At 37.4% G+C, this 22,247-nt stretch overlaps 1 protein-coding gene across 5 annotated transcripts in view; it reads left to right on the top strand.

Moving 5' to 3' along the window:
- The window catches only part of NRP1 (neuropilin 1), a 173,993-nt gene extending 152,696 nt beyond the window's left edge, over window positions 1-21,297 (top strand). For 3 of the 5 annotated variants that reach the window (XM_074267075.1, XM_074267073.1, XM_074267071.1), the window contains 5 exons: window positions 5,782-5,919; window positions 11,818-12,092; window positions 12,675-12,771; window positions 16,260-16,310; window positions 18,349-21,297. In XM_074267075.1, the coding sequence (XP_074123176.1) occupies window positions 5,782-5,919; window positions 11,818-12,092; window positions 12,675-12,771; window positions 16,260-16,310; window positions 18,349-18,638 (851 nt within the window). In that variant the 3' untranslated portion in view covers window positions 18,639-21,297. The remainder of the gene's footprint in view (window positions 1-5,781; window positions 5,920-11,817; window positions 12,093-12,674; window positions 12,772-16,259; window positions 16,311-18,348) is intronic. The other 2 variants (XM_074267074.1, XM_074267072.1) reach the window with 1 other exon arrangement.
- The last annotated feature ends 950 nt before the right edge of the window (window positions 21,298-22,247 follow it).

Below are 22,247 nucleotides of genomic sequence, written 5' to 3'. Positions count from 1 at the left end.
TACAGCCAACTCTCCACTATAGGAGCTAATGAGGAAAGGAAATAGGAAATATAACCGAATGTCCATTAGGTGCATGAATAGGAAAAATAAATAGGATCAATTAAATGAAGTCTTGATAATTGCCTTCAATGCTTTAGTCATTCCTTTCAGTTTTCCACTCAGTTGGCACAATTATCAAATCTGCAGTGAAATTGTGCTATCATCAGTTTAATTTCCTGTTCTATCTTCTTCCCCACCTTCTGCTAGAGATGTCCCACCTGGCTGTGCTATTACATCCGATTAGACAGTCTCTCCCCTGATGTAGCTCCCAGCACAGATGCCAGTGTGAGCAAAAATTCTCTTCATTTCATGACCAGCTTTCTGGAGAAGAACCTATCTGTACTTAGCCACTAATCAGAGGTCACAGAATGGTAAGAGATGTTCTAGTTCTAGGTCTTCACTTTACAAAGAAGGAAACCGAGAACTAAAGAAGTCAAGTGATTCAAGTCCTGTTATTCCACTGTACCATAGCCTGTCACTGAGCCCATTGCCCCAATCCCAAAGCTTTTCTACCACAGTTGGACTGGCCAAGACTTGAGCACTACTAACATAGCCTTCAAGGGCATGTGGTTAATTCCTCTCCACACTGAAGCATCTGAGTAAAGAGTTTTTAGGAGAACAGATATTAATACTATAAAACTAATCAAAAGATAAAGAGAAGGAAAGAAAGAAGAACGAGGGATAAAGCAACTTGAAATTCCCAGACAGGGTAGTTTTGTTTTGTTTTGGGTTTTTTTTTTCCATGTAATAAAGAGTTTCTAAGAACTGCTTTTCAAAAGAGAAAAGAAAAAAAATTGCACTGGTTGACTCATTTGGTTTGAACTTGAGGTCAAGGTCATGGTTCTTTAGTTTCACATAAAGGAACTTTGTTCCATGGCCACAGACAGCAAGCCTGCCATCTCACCAAAGGCACAGTCAAAGGGTGCCCACCCAACTTCAACCCATCAGTGTATGAAGAAGGGGAAGAAAAAAAAAAAAACTATCTCAAAGATCACATTCTGCTGGTATTGACATTTGCAGGGTCATCTCTGTGTACAAAAAAACAGCATCCTGTATCTATCTCTTCCACTCCCTAATTCACTGCTTATTTATTATCCAAGTGGTGATTTGGGACTGCTGAGTCAACAGCCATCACTGGGGGTGGAAAAGGGGCAACAAAGCCGGTAGAAGTACCTCAGCAAAGTGCTTCTTCCAAGATGCTTATTTTCTAGTTTATGGCAGTTTCAATAGAGGCAGCATCCTTTAAGGAAGTGTGCTAATTAAACCAGCCGGCACTCTCAGGCTAGCCCCATGGTGTCCTGCTGTTGAGGAAATGTTGAGACACATTACACACCCTGCTGATGAATTACTGTGGAAGCCGAGGCTGGTTGTCTGGTGGATTTAGAAGAACTGAGCATATCTCTGATATCACTGAGGGCAGAAAACCAGATTTGCACTGGAAAGATCTGAGTTCTGCTCTTGCCTCAGACTACTGCGACTACTATTGCTATTGTCACTACTACTGCTACTACTACTATTACTACCACTACTATTACTATTATTACTACTATTATGTTTTATATATATATATATTATATTTTATATATATATATAAAATATATTATTACTACTATTACTACCATTACTACTACCACCATTACCACTACTACTATTATCACTATTATTACCATTACTACTACTACTACTACTAGCACTATTATTACTATTACTACTACCATTCTTAGCACTACTACTACTACAACTACTAGTATTACTATTTCTATTATTATAATTATTACTACTACTATCACCACTACTACTACTACCACCACCACTACTACTGCCACTATTATTACTACTACTATTACCACTACTACTACTACTATTACTACTAGTTTTATTATTATTATTACTACTACTACTATTTCTATTGCTACTGTTAGCTAACATTTATATAGCACCTATTATGTGCTAGTCACTATGATAAAGGCTTTATAAGATTATCTCATTTGATTTTCACAACAAAGCTAGGAGTCGGGTGTTATTATTATCTACATTTTACAGATGACAAAACTGAAGTATATAATGATTAAGACTTGCCCTACATCACATAAGTACTAGGTGTCTGAAGCCAAATTTGTATTTACATCTTCCTGATTCCAGGCCCAGAATTCTGTCTACTGAACCACTTAGACAAATTATTTATTGTCTCAGAGACTTAACCTCCTCATCTGTTAATTGAGAAAAATAATACTTGTCCTATCTCATGTTAGTTATGTGTTGTATAAGCCCTAAAATATTATATTAAGGTAAATCACTGAGTTATATTTCAATTACGCCCTTGAACATGGAGCATATGCTCCATTTCTATAGAATCTTGAGTATTGGTAAGGACCTCAAAGGCCATTTAATGAGAATTTCCTTTAAAATTGATCCTTTAAAACTCGCTGCTCTTTAAACTCTGAAGAATGCTTTTGAGGAAGAATACAACACTTCCCCAGGTAACCTTTGAATGGTTCCAATTATGAGGAAGTTTTTCCTGATAAATATCAGACTTAAATCTGCTTCCCAGTAACTTCCTCCTTATACTTCTCCTTCGATGGCCATGAAGAAGAGAGAGCCAGATTTATACCAAAATGGATTCTGAGATAATTGAGAGGTTCATTTTGCCCACTTGGTTCTCTCCAGCCAGTCTACCTAGTGCTTTGCGTGTCAAAGAACCTGGAAGTGTTGGTCTCTCTCAGTAGTTTTCATAAACTTTGAGAAATCAGAACTCATCAGAGCTCTCTATCCGAATCCATTTCTACCATAGTTCTACAGAACCAACTGGATTCTAATTGTGACCAGTGTTAGTAAACTCAATAAGCACATGATATGCCAAGTCAGCTGGGACATGTACCATCTTTTTAAATATACTTTCCCTCATATGCTTCTATGTCTCCTAATATTGCTATAGCAACTCAAAGTGTTTTAGTGTCCTTGCAATTTCCATGCCCCTCATCACCTCCCCTTGTTTGAAAAGCAAGGACCAGCCTGTGAGTTGGGAATATTCAACTACTCAATAGAAACTTTGTATACTAGACTTTAAAATTAAATCCTCGTGCACATTCACCATTAATGATTCAACTGTGAGTAAGATTGGCTCTATAAGTACAGCTGGTGCTTGCTCTCTGAGACTATAAATTTGTTTTAAGTTCACAATATTGTTTCCTGCTATTTTTTTAAGAGTCGAGTAGGGATTTAACCACATTATTCCCATTAGCTTTAATGAGAACTGTACCCGGATAGTATTTTGAAGATTTAGGGGTCAATATTCCAATGTTTAGTTTACATTTATGGGTATCTTGTGCCTCTCATGCCTTTTTTTTTCTCTGACCAGAATTTGAAACTACAAGCTATATTTATTCACCACCCTAAAATGCCTTCCTTCCATTATTTCTTATAGAATGAAAAACTAGCCACAAGTTATCAGTTCAATGACCAATAGAAAAAATAAATAAATAAAAGAATAGAAGAAAAGTATGAACTGCAAACAGCATGCTCTCATCAAAACTTAAATCTGCAGACAGGGAGGAATCTTGGAAGTTCCCTTGACCAGCCATACAGGACCACACCCATGACTTCCTAAGCAGATGATAATCTAAGCCTTTCTTTAAAAAAGGCATCCAGGCAAAGAGATTCCACAATCCTGGCAATAATAAGAGCCTGAACTTGTATGTTTGTGACATCAGTGGAAATCCTTTAGTTTAAATCACAGATGTGGTGGTTTCCTCTCCTGAAGGACATGGTTAAGGTTTTAGCAAAGGAAACACAATCTGAATTATACGTAAAATGCCTTATTGCGTTCCTGTACTGAATGTTTTATAAAATATCTTTGGGGGTGACACACAAAAAATAAAATGTTCCCATTAATGTTTTTCTAACATGTAGTTATGTAACAGTACACTCCAGTATGATCACACTGCAACATCCAAGGCTACCTAACCATTCGAACTTCAATTTACTACCCTTCATCTACATAATTTAATCTTGGTAGGCAAACGTGTGGTAAATTTTGGAGAGCCTTTCTCAGGCTTTCAGAAACCTTATTTCATGTTATGAAAGACTAGACATGAAATATATCTCTCCAGTGACACTAGAACTGTGAAATATGGCCCTTTTCCACTAGCTGATAATGCTCAAATTAAATATATCATCTGGTTTCCTAGTTTACTTCTTTGGACTTCTGGTGTCATCTTTTGGAAAAGGTCACATCACTGGAATTAGGAATGTTTTCTATTCCAGCTTGAAAGTACATCAAATGGATGCTTTCTTCTAGAATTTGATGAGTTGGAAGCAAATGTTAGTGTTTCCAAGTGTTCCTTGGATCCCAGAAATGTAAAGAATTTCATCCTTATCTGTTTAATAGATCTTTCCATTAAAATTCCAATTTTATTAGAGTGTAAAAGGAGGAGGCTGGTAAAGAGGGATAACAGAGTGGGGGATAGATAGAGAAAGCAGCAAAATACCTGGGCAAAGTTAAAACTCAAAACAAGATATGATCTCATTCTGACCATCATAAGCCTTAAGATACCAGACTTCCCTTGCTGTACACGAGACTTGTTGTGAGGTTTATTTTAAGTTCATTTGGCCGAGTGCCCTATTTGTCTCTCTCCCCTTTCCATTTCAATGCTGCCATCTTGTGGGCGGTCTAAACTAAATTAAAGGCAATAAAATTTGCTGATGTTACTCTGATTTCTGAATGTTTTATTTTCTTTAACCCCCCCCCAAAAAAATTGCATTGAAGAATCCATAGCCTGTTGTCGTATCTATTTTAAGTTTGAATTTGGGAGGAAGGCTTATTGCTGCCATAGATTTTCCAATATTCAATGGGATTTGTTTCCAAGTATTTGCAATATTAAATAAAAATTCTAAAGATGAGAATCATAATAAAATCTTATAACATCATATATCTGGGAAGGAGCATTATCAGGCAATGACTTGCTAGACAAATGGGGGAAATTGTTGATACCCATCAATTTGCTCCAGAAATTCCAAAGGAAAAAAAATTAAGATAAAAATTTTCTGGTGATGATTTAAATATATGTGTAGTTTCACTTACCTCTGTGGTTTTAAGGGTATCGAGAATTTTAAGTGTGGGGGGGAACTCTGTACAAGCCATAAAACAACCAAAAAAACCCATTTTATTTAAAATTGTTATATAAAGAGCACAAAACATTCTACTTCTCCAAAAATACTTTATCTGAAATGTCTAAACTGTGAAAACTTTAAAAGAGTATTGTTTAAAATCTGGATAAATACCAAAATTGTACCCTTAAAACAGTCCACCCATCCAGATTTTTTAAGTCTGTGAACCAGTCTCCTCTCAATATTCATATCTGTGGATTTCAGTCTATATGATTCAGCCTTCATCAAAGACCATTAAATATTGTGAAAGGAGATGCTTCAAGTGGTACTATACATGTCATTGAAAGATACCATCTTTAATTTTTTTAATGTAAAACCAATTTGACATTGCCATCTCTAATCTGTTTAAAGCCAGTAAAGAATAGCTAAATGAAATTTTGAAAACATTTGACATTTTCCCTGCATTTCAAGTTCCTGGCAGTACTGATATTTGTGGCCTTCCCAGAATATTGAAGTAGAAATGAATCTTTATATAAAATTTCCTTCCAGAGACTAATTGAGGTCTCTATTTTTTTCTAAATTAGATGATTAACTCTTTTTTTCTGTCTCTTTTTTTCTCCTTCCTGACTAATGAAGAGTTTACGGCATACGGTTTTAACTGTGGATTTGGCTGGGGATCTCATAAAACATTCTGTCAGTGGGAACATGACAATCATGTGGAACTAAAGTGGAGTGTATTGACGAGCAAAACGGGACCTATTCAAGATCACACAGGTAATCATGAGTTCATGGTAAAACTACATTCTCACCAAGGATCCTTTTTAAACCAGAGAAGTCTCTGAGGGGATGGGAAAGGCTACACTGGTGTCTCTGAATTTTCAGTTACAAAGTCTTGTCCAGAGACAAGAGCCTTGCAAATAGGGTTTCATTGACAGGATATCTTATTTGTCTTTTTCCTTCTTAGATAAAAATTTACTCAAGGCAAGGAGCAAAGATTTATGATTTTATTTCTCCTATGAGAGATGCCCTTCCCCAAAAAGCCATTTAGCAGAAGAAAACTGCACATGAATTAATAATTTTTGAACCTAAAATTAAAAAATCAGAAATCATCCCTATAACATCTCATTCAATTGGCTATCCAACCTACAAAGGCTTAAAGATCTTCAGGGACAAGGAATTCACAACTTCCCAATATACTCCATTCTACTTTCCAAGATCTAATTGTTAATAAGTTTTTATTTTATTTTGCTGAAATCTGTTTCTTGACAACTGTCCACTCACAGCTCCTACTCTTGCCCCCTCAAGCCAAGTAAAACAAATTTAATCTCTCTTCCACATAATAACTCTTCAAATACTTGAAGCCAGCTAGCTAGCTATCATACTCCTCCTAAGTTCTATGTTCTTATGGAATGACTTGATTTCCCACACCTTCCCCTTAAAATTTCTAGTTTTCCCAATGTCCTTCTAAAATCAGAACCAATACAGTAAAACTATAACCTCCCTTGTGGAGAATGTTTCTTTTCTTTTAACTTTTCTGAGTGCCCAGTCTCACCATTGATTCCTATGAAATTTGCCCTTTCCAAAAATAATTGCTATTTCTTTGTTCTTCTCTCCCACCCTTTCTTTCTTCTTTCCTTGTTTTTTTTTTGTGAAGCAGTTGGGATTAAGTGAATTATCCAGGTCACACAGCTAATAAGTATTAGGTGATGGATTTGAACTCAGCTCCTCCTTCCTTCAGGGCCAATGCATCCATTGTGTCATCTAGTTGCTCCACATCCCCCCCAAAAAATTTCTTTTTTCATGTTTCTGTTCAGATTTATGAAGATGAGTTTAATTCAAAAGCTTTATATTAATCTCCATAAAATGCCTTCTTATTAGAGTTAGTACAGTCATTCTAGCCTACCAAAATGTTTGGGGATCCTGGATTTTTTTACCTTATGTATAATAGATAGAGATCCAGAATCAAAGACAAAAATTGATGCCCTTTTTATGTACTAGCCCTTGTTATATCAGGTCCTGAGTACATAAAAATAAAAACATTCCTGTCCTCAAAAAGCTTACATCCTTTTGTGGGAGTCCATCTGCCTACATGTATATATATATACATATACATATATATATATGTACATATATATATGCAAAATAAATACAAGATAATCTAAGAAAAGTAATAATAATAAAATAACAACTGGAATTTATATAATACCCACTGTGTGCTAAGCACTGTGCCAAATAATCTGTATAATATAACCATACATGGATGTAGATAAACAACCTCTTCTTATTTCACATTATTTACAAATTGGATAATCCTGATGATCACATCTTTATCCAAATCACTAATAAAAATATTAGGTAGGATAGGGCTAATTTTCTGAGAATCCCATGGTGTTTATGTAGAATTTTCATTCCAGATTGACAACAATCCATTCATTAAATTCAATATTCAGGGTCCAGTGATTCAGTTCATTCCAAATCCAATAAACTGTCCTTTTCTAGCCCATGTCTCTCCACCTTGTCCACAAGGATATCATGAGACTTCTTCAAATAAAATACAAGTGTTCTGTGTCTATAGCATTCTTTTTATTCATAACCGAGGAAAATCTTCAATTACCCTTCAATTAACTCTTCCTCAGACCTTGAAGAGGGATGAGGCAAGATGGTCTGATATGCTAATTCTGTTTTGAAAGACTTTAACTTCAGTCTCTTCTGAACAGGTAAAGAAGGCATCAAAAAAAAGTACCCATCATGTCCCCCAAACTCCAAATAAATAACTCTTTTATACCTTGTTGAAAAAAGCTAATAAGACAAGCTGGTTCCTTTTTATCATTTCCCCAGTTCATCTCTTCTTTGCTTCCACTTAACTGATAGCATAAAAAAGTGAGAATTTTCCATCTTGGATAAAAATTTTCAACACACTGGTGTTTTTCCAAACATTGCTTATTCAGAAGTGATGGCTTCCCTAAGGATCCCCAGAGTAGGAATTTGCTGGTGTGTTGAGACCTTATTTAAAAAAAAAAAAAAAAAAAAAGATTCCTCCCCCCCTTCCCCTGGCCCCATGTTGGTGCTTTGGTAGAATGGGTCAGTGTGATCTGGATTATTGGTCTGTTTTACTCTTCCCTTTTTAGCTGGTGCATGGAGTCATTAAGTGTGCCAGATAGACCTTCCTCTTTTACTGCTCTCACCTTCCCCTCCCCCTTGCCCTAATGAGAATGACAAGGAAATTAGGTAAAATTGGACTCCTTCAGTCCTGAGACACTTTTCATTGAATCTTAAGACAAGTAGTTTTTAAAAACTTAAAATACTTTGACTGTAAATGGCACTGTACATATAAATGGCATCAAATTAACTAAATGCAATTAGCTGAAATGAAGGCAGTAATGGTGAAAAAATTGATGCAAAATGAAGGCAAATGGCTCAGTAGGATCTGACATTCAAAGGAGGTTAAAAGCTAAGCAAGCCAGAGACTGACAAAAGCTAAAAGGCTGCGGAAGGAAAGCACTAATTGAGACAATGAACACAGAGTTCCTGACCCAGAACTGGAATAAAATCCCTAAAAGGAAAAATATCTGGACTTTCTGACTAGACGAATTACAGAGGCTTAAATTAACAACCAAAAATGTTGCTTCCTCTGTTTTTCATGACCAGCCATCTCAGCTTGGCAACTGGACCAGCACTGTCATTACCAAAAAATAAATGTCTAGTGAAATGCTAACAAAAACATTTCACACACACACACACATACACATACCTTCCTACTTCTTCACAATCACTAATTTTCTTCTTTATGCCTTAATTCCTTCCTTTTTTTATTCCCTTCTTTATATCTCCTTTCTTTCTTTATTTGTATCTCCTTTCTTTATTTCTTCCTATCTCTTTCTTCCTTTCTTCCTTCCATTTTTCTTCCCTTCTTTCCTTTCTTTTTATTACTTCCTCTTTGCATTTCTATATCTTTCTTCTTTCTTCCATCCTCCCTTTCTCTTTTTTTCCTTCTTTTCTATCTCTTTTATCTCCTTTCTTCCTTCTTTTTTCCTCCTTTCTTTTTTTTTCTATTTCATCCTCCCTACATTTCTATCGCTTTCTTTTTGTCTCAGTAGTAGCATTTGAACTGAGATGACTTTATTTTAAAAGCAGTGCTCTTTCTAGAGTAGATAATGAAATATATTGACTGCTAATTGAAGGCACAGAATAAGATTCATCATTCCACTGCCTGTACATTAGCATTAGTCCTATTCCAATACCTCAGTGTAACATAGAGATGACCATAGGTTCCTTCAGGTAACTGAATTTCAAAATACCAGCTCCAGCAGGCACCCAACCTCCTGAGTCCTGCTCCATTGCATTATCCACTGTGTCTCTAGCCACTATTAATACTAACAAACACATGTGCATATACACAATATACAAGTATACAATGGATATATGAGTCTTTTTGTTTTGTTTTGTTTTTCTGGTTGAGTTGGTTGAACCTAATCAATTTTGTTTTGTGGTTGTTTAATCATTTTTCACCATATCCAACTCTTTTTGACCCCATTTGGGTTTTCTTGGCAAAGATATTGGAGTGGTTTGCCATTTCCTTGAGGCACAAGCCTAATGACCAACTACATATCCATAGTCTAAATACTAGTCTAGTTGAATTCAGGAAGGTTCATCGCCAGCAGGATTGTAGACTGATGAATTTTCCACCCCTGGTGATTCTTCAAAGTCACAGAGGGATTCGAAGTGGAGTCTTTGAGGGGAGCACCCCACCAATGAAACCATAGCCCCTGGAAGCATTTAAGCATTAGCTTTAGCTTGAGTGATTTCTGTTTGAAGGGCAAACAATGAAGCATGAGTTATATGTTTAGATCCAGTGGTGACAGAGGGAAATTTTCCCATTGGGGACAATTAAAAGCAAAACCAATAGTAAGTAATTACAGCTCAGAGAGTATCTCCACTGCCAAAACTAGCCCATTGCAAAGGGCTTCAAAAATATGACTTTATATGGATTCTGAACTGGTTCCCAGACTTTAGTAGGAGCAATCCTCACTGTTCAGAACTAGATAGAGAGATACAGATATATAGTCTATAGAAGTGCTACCATCTCCACTACCTCTACTGATAATAATAATAGTAAAAGCTAAAGGCTATATAGTGTCTACTATGTACCAGATATTGTGCTAAATTTTTTCCAAATATTTCATTTCTTCATTTATAGTTGAGGAAATTGAGACAGACTAAGTGACTTGTCCAGGGTCACACTGTTTATAAAGTATTTGACTCTAGATTCAAACTCAAATTTTTCTGACTCCAGACCCAGCCTTCTATCCAATGTGCCACCTAGATGCTGTCCCACCTCCCAACCTGACAGCCAACAAAAATGAGAGACCTAACCATCTCACAGAAACTGAGAAGAAACCCAGGCAAAATTAAGAAAGGCAATGAATAAATTTTATTTTTATGAATGAAACTGTCATTCTATCAGTTCAAAGTATGCACCTAATATAGGCCAGCATCCAACAAATTGTCTGCAACCTGGGCAAGCCATTTAATTCTATTTACCTCAATTTCTGCTTCTGTAAAATGAGCTAGAGAAGGAAATAACAAACCACTCCTATATCTTTGCCAAGAAAACCCCAAGTAGGGTCACAAAGCATCAGTCATGACCAGAAAACAATTAAACAACCACAAAAAAGTGTTATTTCTACCAGAAATAAGCAAATATAAAAGACTCATATATCTGTTGTATACGTGTACACTATGCATATGCACATGTGCTTGTCAGTACTGGTGGCAGTTGGGGATGCAATGGAGCACGAATCAGGAGGATTTGAATTTGAGTTTGCCCCTGACATTGAGCCTCTTTCATCTCTGCAGTTGAGATAATAGTACTTCACAGGACCATTGAGAGGACAAAAGGGGAAAATAGATATAAACATAGATGATAGAGATGTGGTGTATTTATTAATATATGTTTATATATATATATATGTACATGTAAATATCCATACATATATGTATGTGTCCTGTGTGTAGTCTTTATATACGAAGTATTTTGTGGCTGTCGCCATCATCTCTGACCATGATGAAGCAGGATGCCTTAGCAGACAAGTCTGTGCTCTTTCAAATTTGGCTGGTCCCCAGGACAGTGTCATTTACAGGCAGAGTGCATAAATTCAATCCACTACAACAAACATTTACAACAAATGTTGATCGGGTAGCAGTCCTGGATGTGCTTTAATGAATAGTCAAGAGTCCCTTTTAATTAGTCCAGTCCATGTTTGTATGCAGATGAGCATTACTGGAGTAGGTATTAAAGGTGCTCAAAAACAGTTTGTTTTCTCCAAGAAATCAGACTTCATCCCCAAACCATGACAAAATGATCACGGTTCCAAATGAATAGGATATGAATTAATGAGGCTTTACAGAATAAAGATTTACCACCAGGCTTTTCTCCTAATCAGGCTATTGTTGCAAATACACACACAGAAGGGTCTTGGCTACCAAGCAAGACTTTTAAGTTTCCCTGTGAAGGGTCCCTTTTCCCTTTAGTACAGTGGGCCCTGGCAGCTCAGCCTGGGGAAAATAGGCTTGGGGGTTGGTGGGGGGGAGGGAAGAGAGGCATTTCAAAGGAAAAAAAGCAAAAGAACAGTGAATGTGGCCACTCTTCCTAACACAGTCTTATTGTCACAGCAGGAGATGGCAACTTCATCTATTCCCAAGCTGATGAAAATCAGAAGGGCAAAGTGGCCCGGCTGCTAAGCCCCATCGTTTACTCCCAGAACTCTGCCCACTGCATGACCTTCTGGTACCACATGTCAGGTTCCCATGTTGGCACCTTGAGGGTCAAGCTGCGCTACCAGAAGCCAGATGAATATGATCAAACACTCTGGACTGCCATTGGACATCAAGGGAACCACTGGAAGGAAGGCCGCGTCCTGCTTCACAAGTCTCTGAAACATTATCAGGTACATTGACTTACCTGAGTTGGGGACAGTTAATTCATATGGTCCATTAGAGAGTGCTGAAAGACTTTAGCTACGGAAACTGAGAGATCAGACCAAGTTCCCCTTTGAACGTGAGACTTCCTGGGGATTGTGCAAAAGAAATAGGGGCGAGAGAACAGAAAACATTCTGGAAATTCTGGAAGACTTTTGGTGGTGATGGTCCTTCCGAGTCTGGGATATTGTTGCAGTGAAAATTATAATGGCAGCATATTTCATGGTCTCCCAAATGGCACGAATAGAAGCAATTACCTGAAAAGGAACAGAAAACACTGCCTTACCAACTATTTCTGGGCAGTCACAACGTTTCATCCTTTTCATCTGCTATTTTTTCCCCTAGTTTTAAGTTTCTATTTTTAAAAGAATGTGTGAAGTGATGCTCTACACCATACCAACCAGCTAATATCGATTGATGAGCAAAGCATGTGCTTATGTGAAAGCTCGTGAATTTAATTTGGGTGCTGTTGCTAGAGCTGAGCAAGCATTTGTAAGCACTGCAATTTGGCACTATCAGTTAAACATGTGAAAATTTTCTCACTTTGCTAGGTGATTGTTGAGGGTGAAATCGGAAAAGGAAACCTTGGAGGGATTGCAGTTGACGACATTAGTATTAATAACCACATTTCACAGGAGGATTGTAAAAGTAAGTATGAGGTGACACAGAGTGGGACCAATGAAGATGCGTCTTAATGTTCTCAATACTGCTCTTGTCTGTATCTCACTCATATGGAACTAGGTTTTCAGTATTAGGGAGGTACTAGTGAGATATGTATTCCAATTGAATCATAATGTTTAAAATAAAATAATTTCCTATTATCAGACCCCTGTATGTGTGTGTGTATACACACACACACACACACACACACACACACACACATATACACAGAGAGAAAGAGAGAGAATAGAGATCTAAAATGTTATCAAAGTCACTGCTTTTAGTTGACCCTGATAACAAACACTTAGCACTATCACAACTTTTTAATGTTCTATATGGCAAAGATTTCACCTAATTCACACTCCCGACCAGATATAACTCAGGGATGTATATGATACAGTGAACACAGAGACCCACAAGGAAAGTTAGCTAAATTAACAGACTCTCACCTGGCTCATATGTCTTATGGTTTCCAGAATAAATAGCTTTATAATAGTAATTGAATGGGCCAGCTTCCCCAATACCAATCCAGGAGTTCTTTTGTCTCATTTTTATGAGTGACTGATACAATACTTCATAGAGAGCTGACATTTAATAAATGTTTGTAGGCTGGTTGATTTTATTTCTCCCTTCTTTTTAACTGCTGCTTAGAGACACCTTCAAAATGGGAAGAGAGTTATTGAATGTAATAGCTCCTGGTTGGCATCCCAACTTGGTTCCTTGGTGTGATAACACACATTCCGTGACCTTAGCCTGCTTTGGATGCACTAATAAGAAGCAGAGTAAATGCAGGTGCATACCTAATAGCCACTGTCTATAAGATAGGGCATAGGGAATAGATTTATGACTTAATTGGTATGAGGAGCTTATTGTCGCAACAGTCAATCACAAAGCATACGTTGTTTTCCCAGGGTGTTCTTGCTCTATGCTAGACACTATGGGTGATATAGAAGGATGGCCCATTGCAATTTTATTCCCAGTGAGTTTATGGTTTCTCTAGAAGAGACAAAACTGACATTGGTGAAACAAATAAAATAACTCATTGTCAAAGTGTGTAGTTCATGCTGAGTGCATTAGGATTGCAGAGAATGGTGTGGTCAGTTGGGAGCTGAGGGGACAGGAGAAGGACACATATTCAAGTGAGAAAATTTCCTTTCCTTCTGCAAATCAACACTTTTCTCTATACCGTTAGTCTTAAAGAGTTGCCCAGGCAACTGAGATATTTATCAATTTGCTGAGGTTTCCCTAGCCAGTTGGTGTCAGAGATAAAACTTGAATTCTTTCTGTTTCCAAGGCTCATTATCCACAATATCACATTGCTTCCCCCAGTAAGGTCCAAAACAGTGTTTTTAAGGGCAGTGACTTTAAGCATTAAAGTTTAAATGCTTTAGTTACTTCCAGGTATTTTGGTAACGCAAACAAAGCATTTAAACAATTGGATGATTTCAAGTATAAATGCACATTGTGAACTTGGAAAATTTAACTGCACACAATATAACTAAGACCAGGTCAGTAAATAATGAATCCTATAAACATCATGCATTATCATGAATTAGCTAAAAAGTTTATCTCTGAATAACAGAAATTATTTTTAATGAAATAAAGAGAACCATGCCTTATGCCCAAAGTTAGCCTGGCAGTTAGTGCTATTTTGAAGCATGCTTAATATAGGGGGGCAATCTAGACCATAATTCTTCATTTTCTGTACTATTTTCAGAAAGCATTATTAATGTCATTCTAATAGCATACTTGTTTATTTGTCTTAAGCCTCATTTATTCCACTCCAACTTTAATGTTATATATCATCCTATAAATTCATTGTATTAATTACAACTAAAGAGGACAGTGATATCAGTTTAAAACCTATTCTTTGTCATGGTTTTGGGTTATTTTGGAAACTCCATTGCTTTTCAAAGCCATTTCCCTCTAGTGTGTTTAAATGCATACAGACCCTGAACTGCTGGTAGAAATATGACTGGGTCAATAGCAGCAACTGAAAAAAATATGGTGAAAAAAAATGCTTAGTTCTTTGATCTATGAAAGGAGATATTACATTTGATATCCCAGTGGACTGGTATAAATTGTACTTATCAGGTTGTGACAGGGAAGAGTAATGCTTAATATTTTGGTGCTGGCCACTGATAATTACTCATAAAACTGGCCTGACTAGAGCACTGGACAGAACTACAAGAGAATAAATGGGACTCCCTACCAGTAGATCCTGTGGGGCACGATCTATAGAGGGTTATGGAGATGTCGTTTGGCTCATTTGTATTTGTATCCAATATCCACTTAAGTGAACCCTCCTGAATTCTGGGAAATATCCCTTGTAAAGATCAGTTATACGACTTGTTGGATATTTATTGCTCAAATTTTCAAGTAGAAAGTGCAAACACCACCATAACGAATCAGTCCCAGGGAGACATCCTTTTCTGGCTGCCTCCTTTGTTTCACTCTCCAGTGAAAATACAATACAATTGTCCCAACAATCAGTCACAAAGTGTGTATTGTTTTCCCAATGTGTCCTTGCTTTGTGCTAGACACTAGACAGTATAGAAGATATGCAAGATGCTATGGCCCATTGCTATTTTATTCCCAGTGAGTTTATGGTCTCTCTAGAAGAGACAAAACTGGCATTGGTGAAACAAATAAAATAACTCATCATCAAGGTGTGTGATTCATGCTGAATGCATTAGGATTGCAGAGAATGGCGTGGTCAGTTGGGAGCTGAGGGGACACTCGTTCAAGATTGTGGTTTACAAAGGGGAAGGACTTCCTTTCTGAAATTTTTATTTTAGGGCTTCATATTTCTAACTGTGCTAATCTCCTAACAGACTTATTTCATGTAGCAAGCACAGAATGTCACATCTTGGTCTTTGTAACCAAATTCAGACCAGTATTGATTAAAAAAAAAGGGGGCAAAATTGAGAACTGAAGCAATTTAACTGGCTAAATGCCCTCAGAATATGGAACATTGACTATTTGGCTAATGGCCTTCCAAAGACTCTATAGATCATCCTGTTGTTTATATGGGGAATTCATTGTGAAAAAACTCCCCTCCTCCCCCAATGATATCCTAGTTTGTGGTATTAAAGAGTTGTCTGGGGACACAGAGAGGCTTAGTGCCTTGCCTCAAGTCACACATTCAACATGGATCAGAAGCAAGTCTTCCAGACTCCAAGATTGGTCTTGTATATATTCTATCAAACTCATATTACTGCTTTCTTCTTCAAATCTCTAAAAACATTATCTATTCACCCTGGATGCTGCAGAGGGAGAGGAGTTGAAACTTAAGTCAAATTCTGGCTGATTAGCAAATTTATGTGTACTATCACCCTTCTATTGATTTCTCATCATTTCAAAGGGCTCTAGTCTCCTTGCATATCCAAATGGAACCTAAAAAATGCATATTCTTACATGTATGTTATATGTTGCATTTTTAATTATCATAATTCATTTTCTTTTTTATTCATTAGAATCAATGGATGTGGATAATAAGAACAAAGAAAGCATAAATCCTGAAACAGGTAAAATTGTCTTCCTTATCAGTTTTAACATGATATTCTCTGTATTTGTTATTGATATCTGTCACTGGAATGAATTTTTAATATAAATAATCAGACTGTGATTTGAATTCTTGTAAGATATCATGCTAAGATTCCCCTTAATATTTTCAATTAGTGCTGACTTCATTTTGCATAAGAATTTGAGTCCAACAGAACATTTGATGACACTCTCTGATCTAGGGCAAGCCATAAAGAAAATGTCTTCATGCCTTAGCAACTAAAGAAAATCAATTTAAACTCTTACTACTTACTCACCAGATGCAAATTATTTAAAAATGTTTGCAAACTGTCCTGCACAGACCATTGTGTTTGTTCTCCTTCCTTCCATTTCTTTCCTAATCCACAAAAATACTGGTTTTCATAATTTCTTTTAATTAGTCCTCAACTTCCTAAATTCTACTTTCAGTTCATCTAGGAATTACCAAAAGCCACCAAACTTGGCTTTTTATAGAATCTAGAGCTCATAAGGGACTTCACAAATCAGTCCTGCCCCCCTTTTTAACAGTAGGAACACTGAGGTCTATAAAGGACCCAAGGTCACACAAGTAAATAAGTAACAGGACTAAAAGTCAAATCTAAGACCTCTGATCCTAGAACCTTCCCATTCTGCCTCCCAGAAGATATTGGATAAGTTTAAGAGAAAGGGACCCAAAACCAAGGCCAGTGAAAGCACCAAGATTGACCTGCACTACCTGCCACTTTGGAAAGGGACTAGCATACCATCATTGCCATGGGTGCTCCCAATAGTAAACCCCTACCATTCCTAAAGCTATGTGTGTTTCTACATATTGAAGTCCATATCAGAATATATATGCATAGATATGCATGGACTTTTGCTGTATCCAGAATTGCATTTGGTGTATCATCATTGGAGTAGCAAGCATATTAATAATTCTTCACAGTTCTTAGTTACAGAGTCTGCATACTGACATGTAAACCTTATTAGACATTGTTTCAAAACAATATTTCATCAAGGGATAGAGTATTAATATGTCCCTAGGTTTGTATTCCCCTGCCCTGAATAAGGACTCACTGCATATATTTTTAGTCTTCTTTGATTAGAATCCTTGTTGTTCTGAACACCATTAAGTAAACACCAAACATGTTTCACATTAACATTTTTAGTCTCCTTTCTAGTACAAGGTAATTAGTCACCAGGCTCCCCTGTTAATAATTCCTTATGCACCACACTAAAGCAAAGATTTCCCCAGTGAGCGATTTGCTGAGCTCTGCTGCTTTCTCCCATGAAGCCACCAGGACTGGGAGCCACTGAGAGTGAAGTATCTCAGTCGTGTTTTATACCTCCCAAAAACACAACCCAGCTTTGCTGGGCTTTGCCAAATTTCTCTTTGCTTTTAGCTGTCAGAATGAGTGTATCTTGAAGGCTTTGTTCTGCCTCGAATAAAACCACAGTACACTTGGAAATACACCGTTGTGTGGAGTAGAAATTTTATACTTGGGTAGAACAAACATATGCATAAAATACAGTGAGATTGGAGACTCCACCACATGAAAGGATGGCCCTGAATATTTTCTCATGGCTGGGTTTGAAGTTAGTCAGATGAACAAGGAATATTTAAATCTCTAAGGTGAACACACACACACATCTGTTCTTATAGTTCATATATATACACATAGTTTATATATACACACACATATATAGCTCCTGGCTCATAGTAAGCACTACATGAATGTTAGATATCATCATTATTATTATTATTAGATATCACATCCGAACTCTAAATTTTAAAGGAAATTTGAATTAGGATGAGGAAATGTGGCCCTTGTTGGTCCCAAAGTCAAGATCCCTCTAAGCTCACCAAGCCACAAGATGCTGAGGCTCTCTGAGTCACATCCAGCCATCTGGGGAACAGACCTCAGCTTTTGCAAATTCACCCAAGACTCTTAGTGATGGAAAGGGCAGATCCTCCATCTTTTCCATCTTTTCTGCTTTACTTTCATCTGGAAGTTATTTTTATCCTCTCCTCTTCCCCCTTAGGAAGCACACCAGGATATGAAGAAAGAGGAGAAGGCGATGAGAACATTTCTAGGAAGCCGGGCAACGTGTTGAAGACCCTGGACCCCATCCTCATTACCATTATCGCCATGAGTGCCCTCGGTGTCCTTTTGGGAGCCATATGTGGGGTGGTCCTATATTGTGCCTGTTGGCACAATGGGATGTCTGAAAGAAATTTATCTGCCCTGGAGAATTACAACTTTGAACTTGTGGATGGCGTAAAGTTGAAAAAAGACAAACTGAACACACAAAATACTTACTCGGAGGCGTGAAAGCCGGGATGAAAAAAGACACGTTGAGGAATTTAAGCGGAAGGACATAACTTGAGCGTGCTGGGGAACTGTTGATCTTCCTTTACTGTACAGGCTGAAACATGCGTTGATGACGCTGAGCCAAGCTTTTCTCAGGAGGTGTGATGAGTAGAGCCGACAGACAAACCTGAACAATCATCTGTATTAACGATCCGAACCATGGACAGTCAGCTTTTTCTGTTGGTTTGATTTAAATAATCAGACGCTGGTGTTGAGACCAAGTAGGATTGACTTACTGACTCCTTTTGTCTTTCCCCCATCCCCTTCTCTCTTTTCCCCTTTTCCTTTGATGGATTTGATTCTAAACTGTGCAAAATCCAAGATGCTGTCACCAAGTGTATTCCGTGGGGTCCCTTCGCTGCCTGTAACTCAGTGCCCAGAAAAGATTGGATTGACCGCCGTGCAGCGGACTCCCGCGCCTGTACTTGTGTATAATTCCCTGTGTTGTGCATAGGCAAAGAAGGGTTAGGCTGTCTTCTTGAGAGAGTACTGTCGCCTCAGTACCGGTAAAGTGTGTCAGCTCTGTTTATGAAGCAATACGGTCCAAGCTCCCTTGATGTTTTCAGTGTTGTACTCCACTTCGTGCTTGTGAACTCCATACAGAAAAACGTGCCATCATCAGCCGTGACTGGCAACTGACCCGAGGGTACCACCGGAAACCGACACAAACAGTCCTTGGCACTGGCTAACCTATGTCCTCCAAAGTGCCTTTTTGTTTGTACTGGTTCTCATTGTATTCACTTGACCTACCCACTCTTTCCCTCTGGTGAAAAGAAGCCCTTATCTCTAATCAAACCCTGGTGGCGTCCTAAGAAAAAAAGTATATTTTAGTGTGAAATGTTACCCCTCTCTCCCCCAGGAAGGCAAGGGCTCGGAAGATTGGGCGACTTGGCTTTGATTGTTCTACTTTTTCTGTAATTCAGTTTCATGTCTCTTGACCCTTTTGTAGAAAGCTGCAATATCCTCTTTTATTGTCCTTTCATATGGAATGTATTTTCAGATGTAAACTTTTTCTTCTCTTCTTACTCTCTCTCTCTCTCTCTCTCCTATCTCTCTGTGTCTTTTCTCTCTTATTAAAAAATAGGCATTTGCCATTGTTGAGGAAAGAAACCTGCAGCTTTAATTTGCTGACAATGGCAAAGGATTTTTACTAGACTTTATGTTTAAAAATAAATAATTAAGGGAAAATTCCTAATTTTACTCCCCCCAAAGTCTAACTTTGGGCTTCTTGTTAACTCTGTAAAGTGACAGTATCCTTTTTCCTTCAACTTTTTACTCACTTAGTCTTTTTTATCCCAAAATCAAAATCAAAATTAACTGAAGTATGTGGGTTCTATGGGGAAAAAATAAATTGGGGGCTTGCCGGGTATATCTTTTATTGAATAGAGTTACAAATGACACCTCAAAGAAAGGCTGAACAAAAGCCATGAAATGCCAATGCTAAATATTCCATTGGAACCTGCTTATTTGGGAGTCAGGTTGACTAAGTAAGGTTGTCAGGTTCCTTTAAACCCCAATGAAACTGTTTGGTTGGAAGATGGGAAGGGAATAAAAAAGCTAGTAGTTAATTAAAAACAAAAACTCTAAATCTTGGGACCAGGAAAGGAGAATGTTCTGAGTTGAGGAAAGTAGCAAACACTAAAAATCTTATCAAAAATTTACTCAGAAGCAGGGGGAACTGGTGGCTCCTGTGAATGAATGCCTCTGGGCTTCTTTCCAAGTCACTGAACAAAGTAGAAGCCTTCTGTGGGGCAGGACTTAGGGCTCCTAACACTATAACAAGCGAGACATCCTGGTATCAAGGCAGCCTGTGAATTATCCCAAAGAAATTGTTTTCCGTGTACTTGTGTCATGTTGTATATAATGATTTATAAGTCTTTCCCCCCTCTCCTGCATAAGGACTGGTCTCTCGGATACACTGGGGAGTCGCATTTGCATCCTAGTGTGGAAAGCCCATTCATCTTGATTTAATTGGATTGGAAATGCTGTTTGTTTCTTGTAAAGTATGGAGGGCCACAAAAGAAGAATAAGTTTTGTCCCCGATGGTGTCTGGTCCAGAAGCAGGACTAAAGCACTAAAGACTTCATTTCTTAGAAGGTGACGGACTTAAAGTTGCCTTCAACTAAGGAAAAATGATACTGCAACTTTAAATTAAAAAGTATCTTGCACTGATAAATATATTTAAAAATTATATGTTTATAAAGTTATTAATTTGTAAAGGCAGTGTTACAGAATGTTCAGTTTATATTGTTTTAGATTGTTTCATAATTTTTAAAACTGTAAAATAACATATTTTTTTCTTTATTGAAAAACTATAAAAAAAACTTCTGTAGTAAAATGATTTCATTTTACTGGTATATTATTGCTTCATGTTTTGTACCATCATGAAATTTTGTGCAAATTTTTTTTACAGAAATTTTTATTTTCTATGACAATAGGACACTTGTAAATTGTTGTTTCAAAATGAACAGTGAAGCCTTAACTTTAAATGACGTTTGTATTCTCAGACACTGAGTAGCATAAAATCCACCTAGAACTGAGCTGTAACTGAAATTCCAAACTATGACTACTACATTCCAAAGAAACAGTTGGATTAAACATTTTCATAAAATAGCCCAAACTTGATGCCTCTTTTTATCCTTGGTTCTCATAATTAGAGAAGATGGTACTTTTTTTCAAGAAAAAGAAAAGTATTACAAGAATGGAATTTTAAGTTAATTGTTACAAAGGAAAGTACTCCTCAGAATAAAAGGGTGAGAAGGCAATCCTTGGTGAATAAACCTTGTTCAGAGTAGATGTTTGAGGTTCAATGTCATGATGACTTAATGAAAGTATAATTTGGGTGAGGATAGAAGATTGGATTATAGGGGAAGAGGATGTAGGTTTTCAATCTCTAATGTTATATCAAGAGGCTCTGTGTTCCATTAACTAAAGCTGTTCTTTATAAGAGCCATAAGAACATGATGGTATATTTTAATGTTATACGTGTTGGGGAGAAAGATGGAAAGAGAGAGAGAGAGAGACAGAGAGAGAGACAGAGAGACAGAGACAGACAGAGAGAGAAAGAAAGAGAGACAGAGAGACAGAGAAAGAGAGAGAGAGAAAGAGAGAGAGACAGAGAGAGAGAAAGAGAGAGAGAGAAAGAGAGAGAGAGACAGAGACAGAGACAGACAGAGAGAGAGAGAAAGAGAGAGAAAGAAAGAGAGACAGAGAGACAGAGAAAGAGAGAGAGAGAGAGAAAGAGACAGAGAGAGAGAGAAAGAGAGAGAGAGAAAGAGAGAGAGAGAGAAAGAGAGAGAGAGAGAGAGAGAGAGAGAGAGAGAGAGAGAGAGAGAGAGGAGAGAGAGAGAGAGAGAGAGAGAGAGCATCATGAATATATACAAGGGACCACAGAAGTCATCTTATAAATGAGGAAAATGAGACCTCATGGAGGTAAAATAACTTTTCTATAATATAGTTAGTAGGCATAAGGGAAGGAAGGGATTTGAACCTAGGGCCTCTGACTCCACAGCCTATCCACTCACAAATATATACATTCATTTTCCTTTTAGGGACAACTGCCAAATTGCA

This window comes from Sminthopsis crassicaudata, chromosome 5 (genome assembly GCF_048593235.1).
Source record: "Sminthopsis crassicaudata isolate SCR6 chromosome 5, ASM4859323v1, whole genome shotgun sequence".
NCBI classification, from domain to species: domain Eukaryota; kingdom Metazoa; phylum Chordata; class Mammalia; order Dasyuromorphia; family Dasyuridae; genus Sminthopsis; species Sminthopsis crassicaudata.
This window is presented reverse-complemented; position numbering and strand designations above follow the sequence as displayed.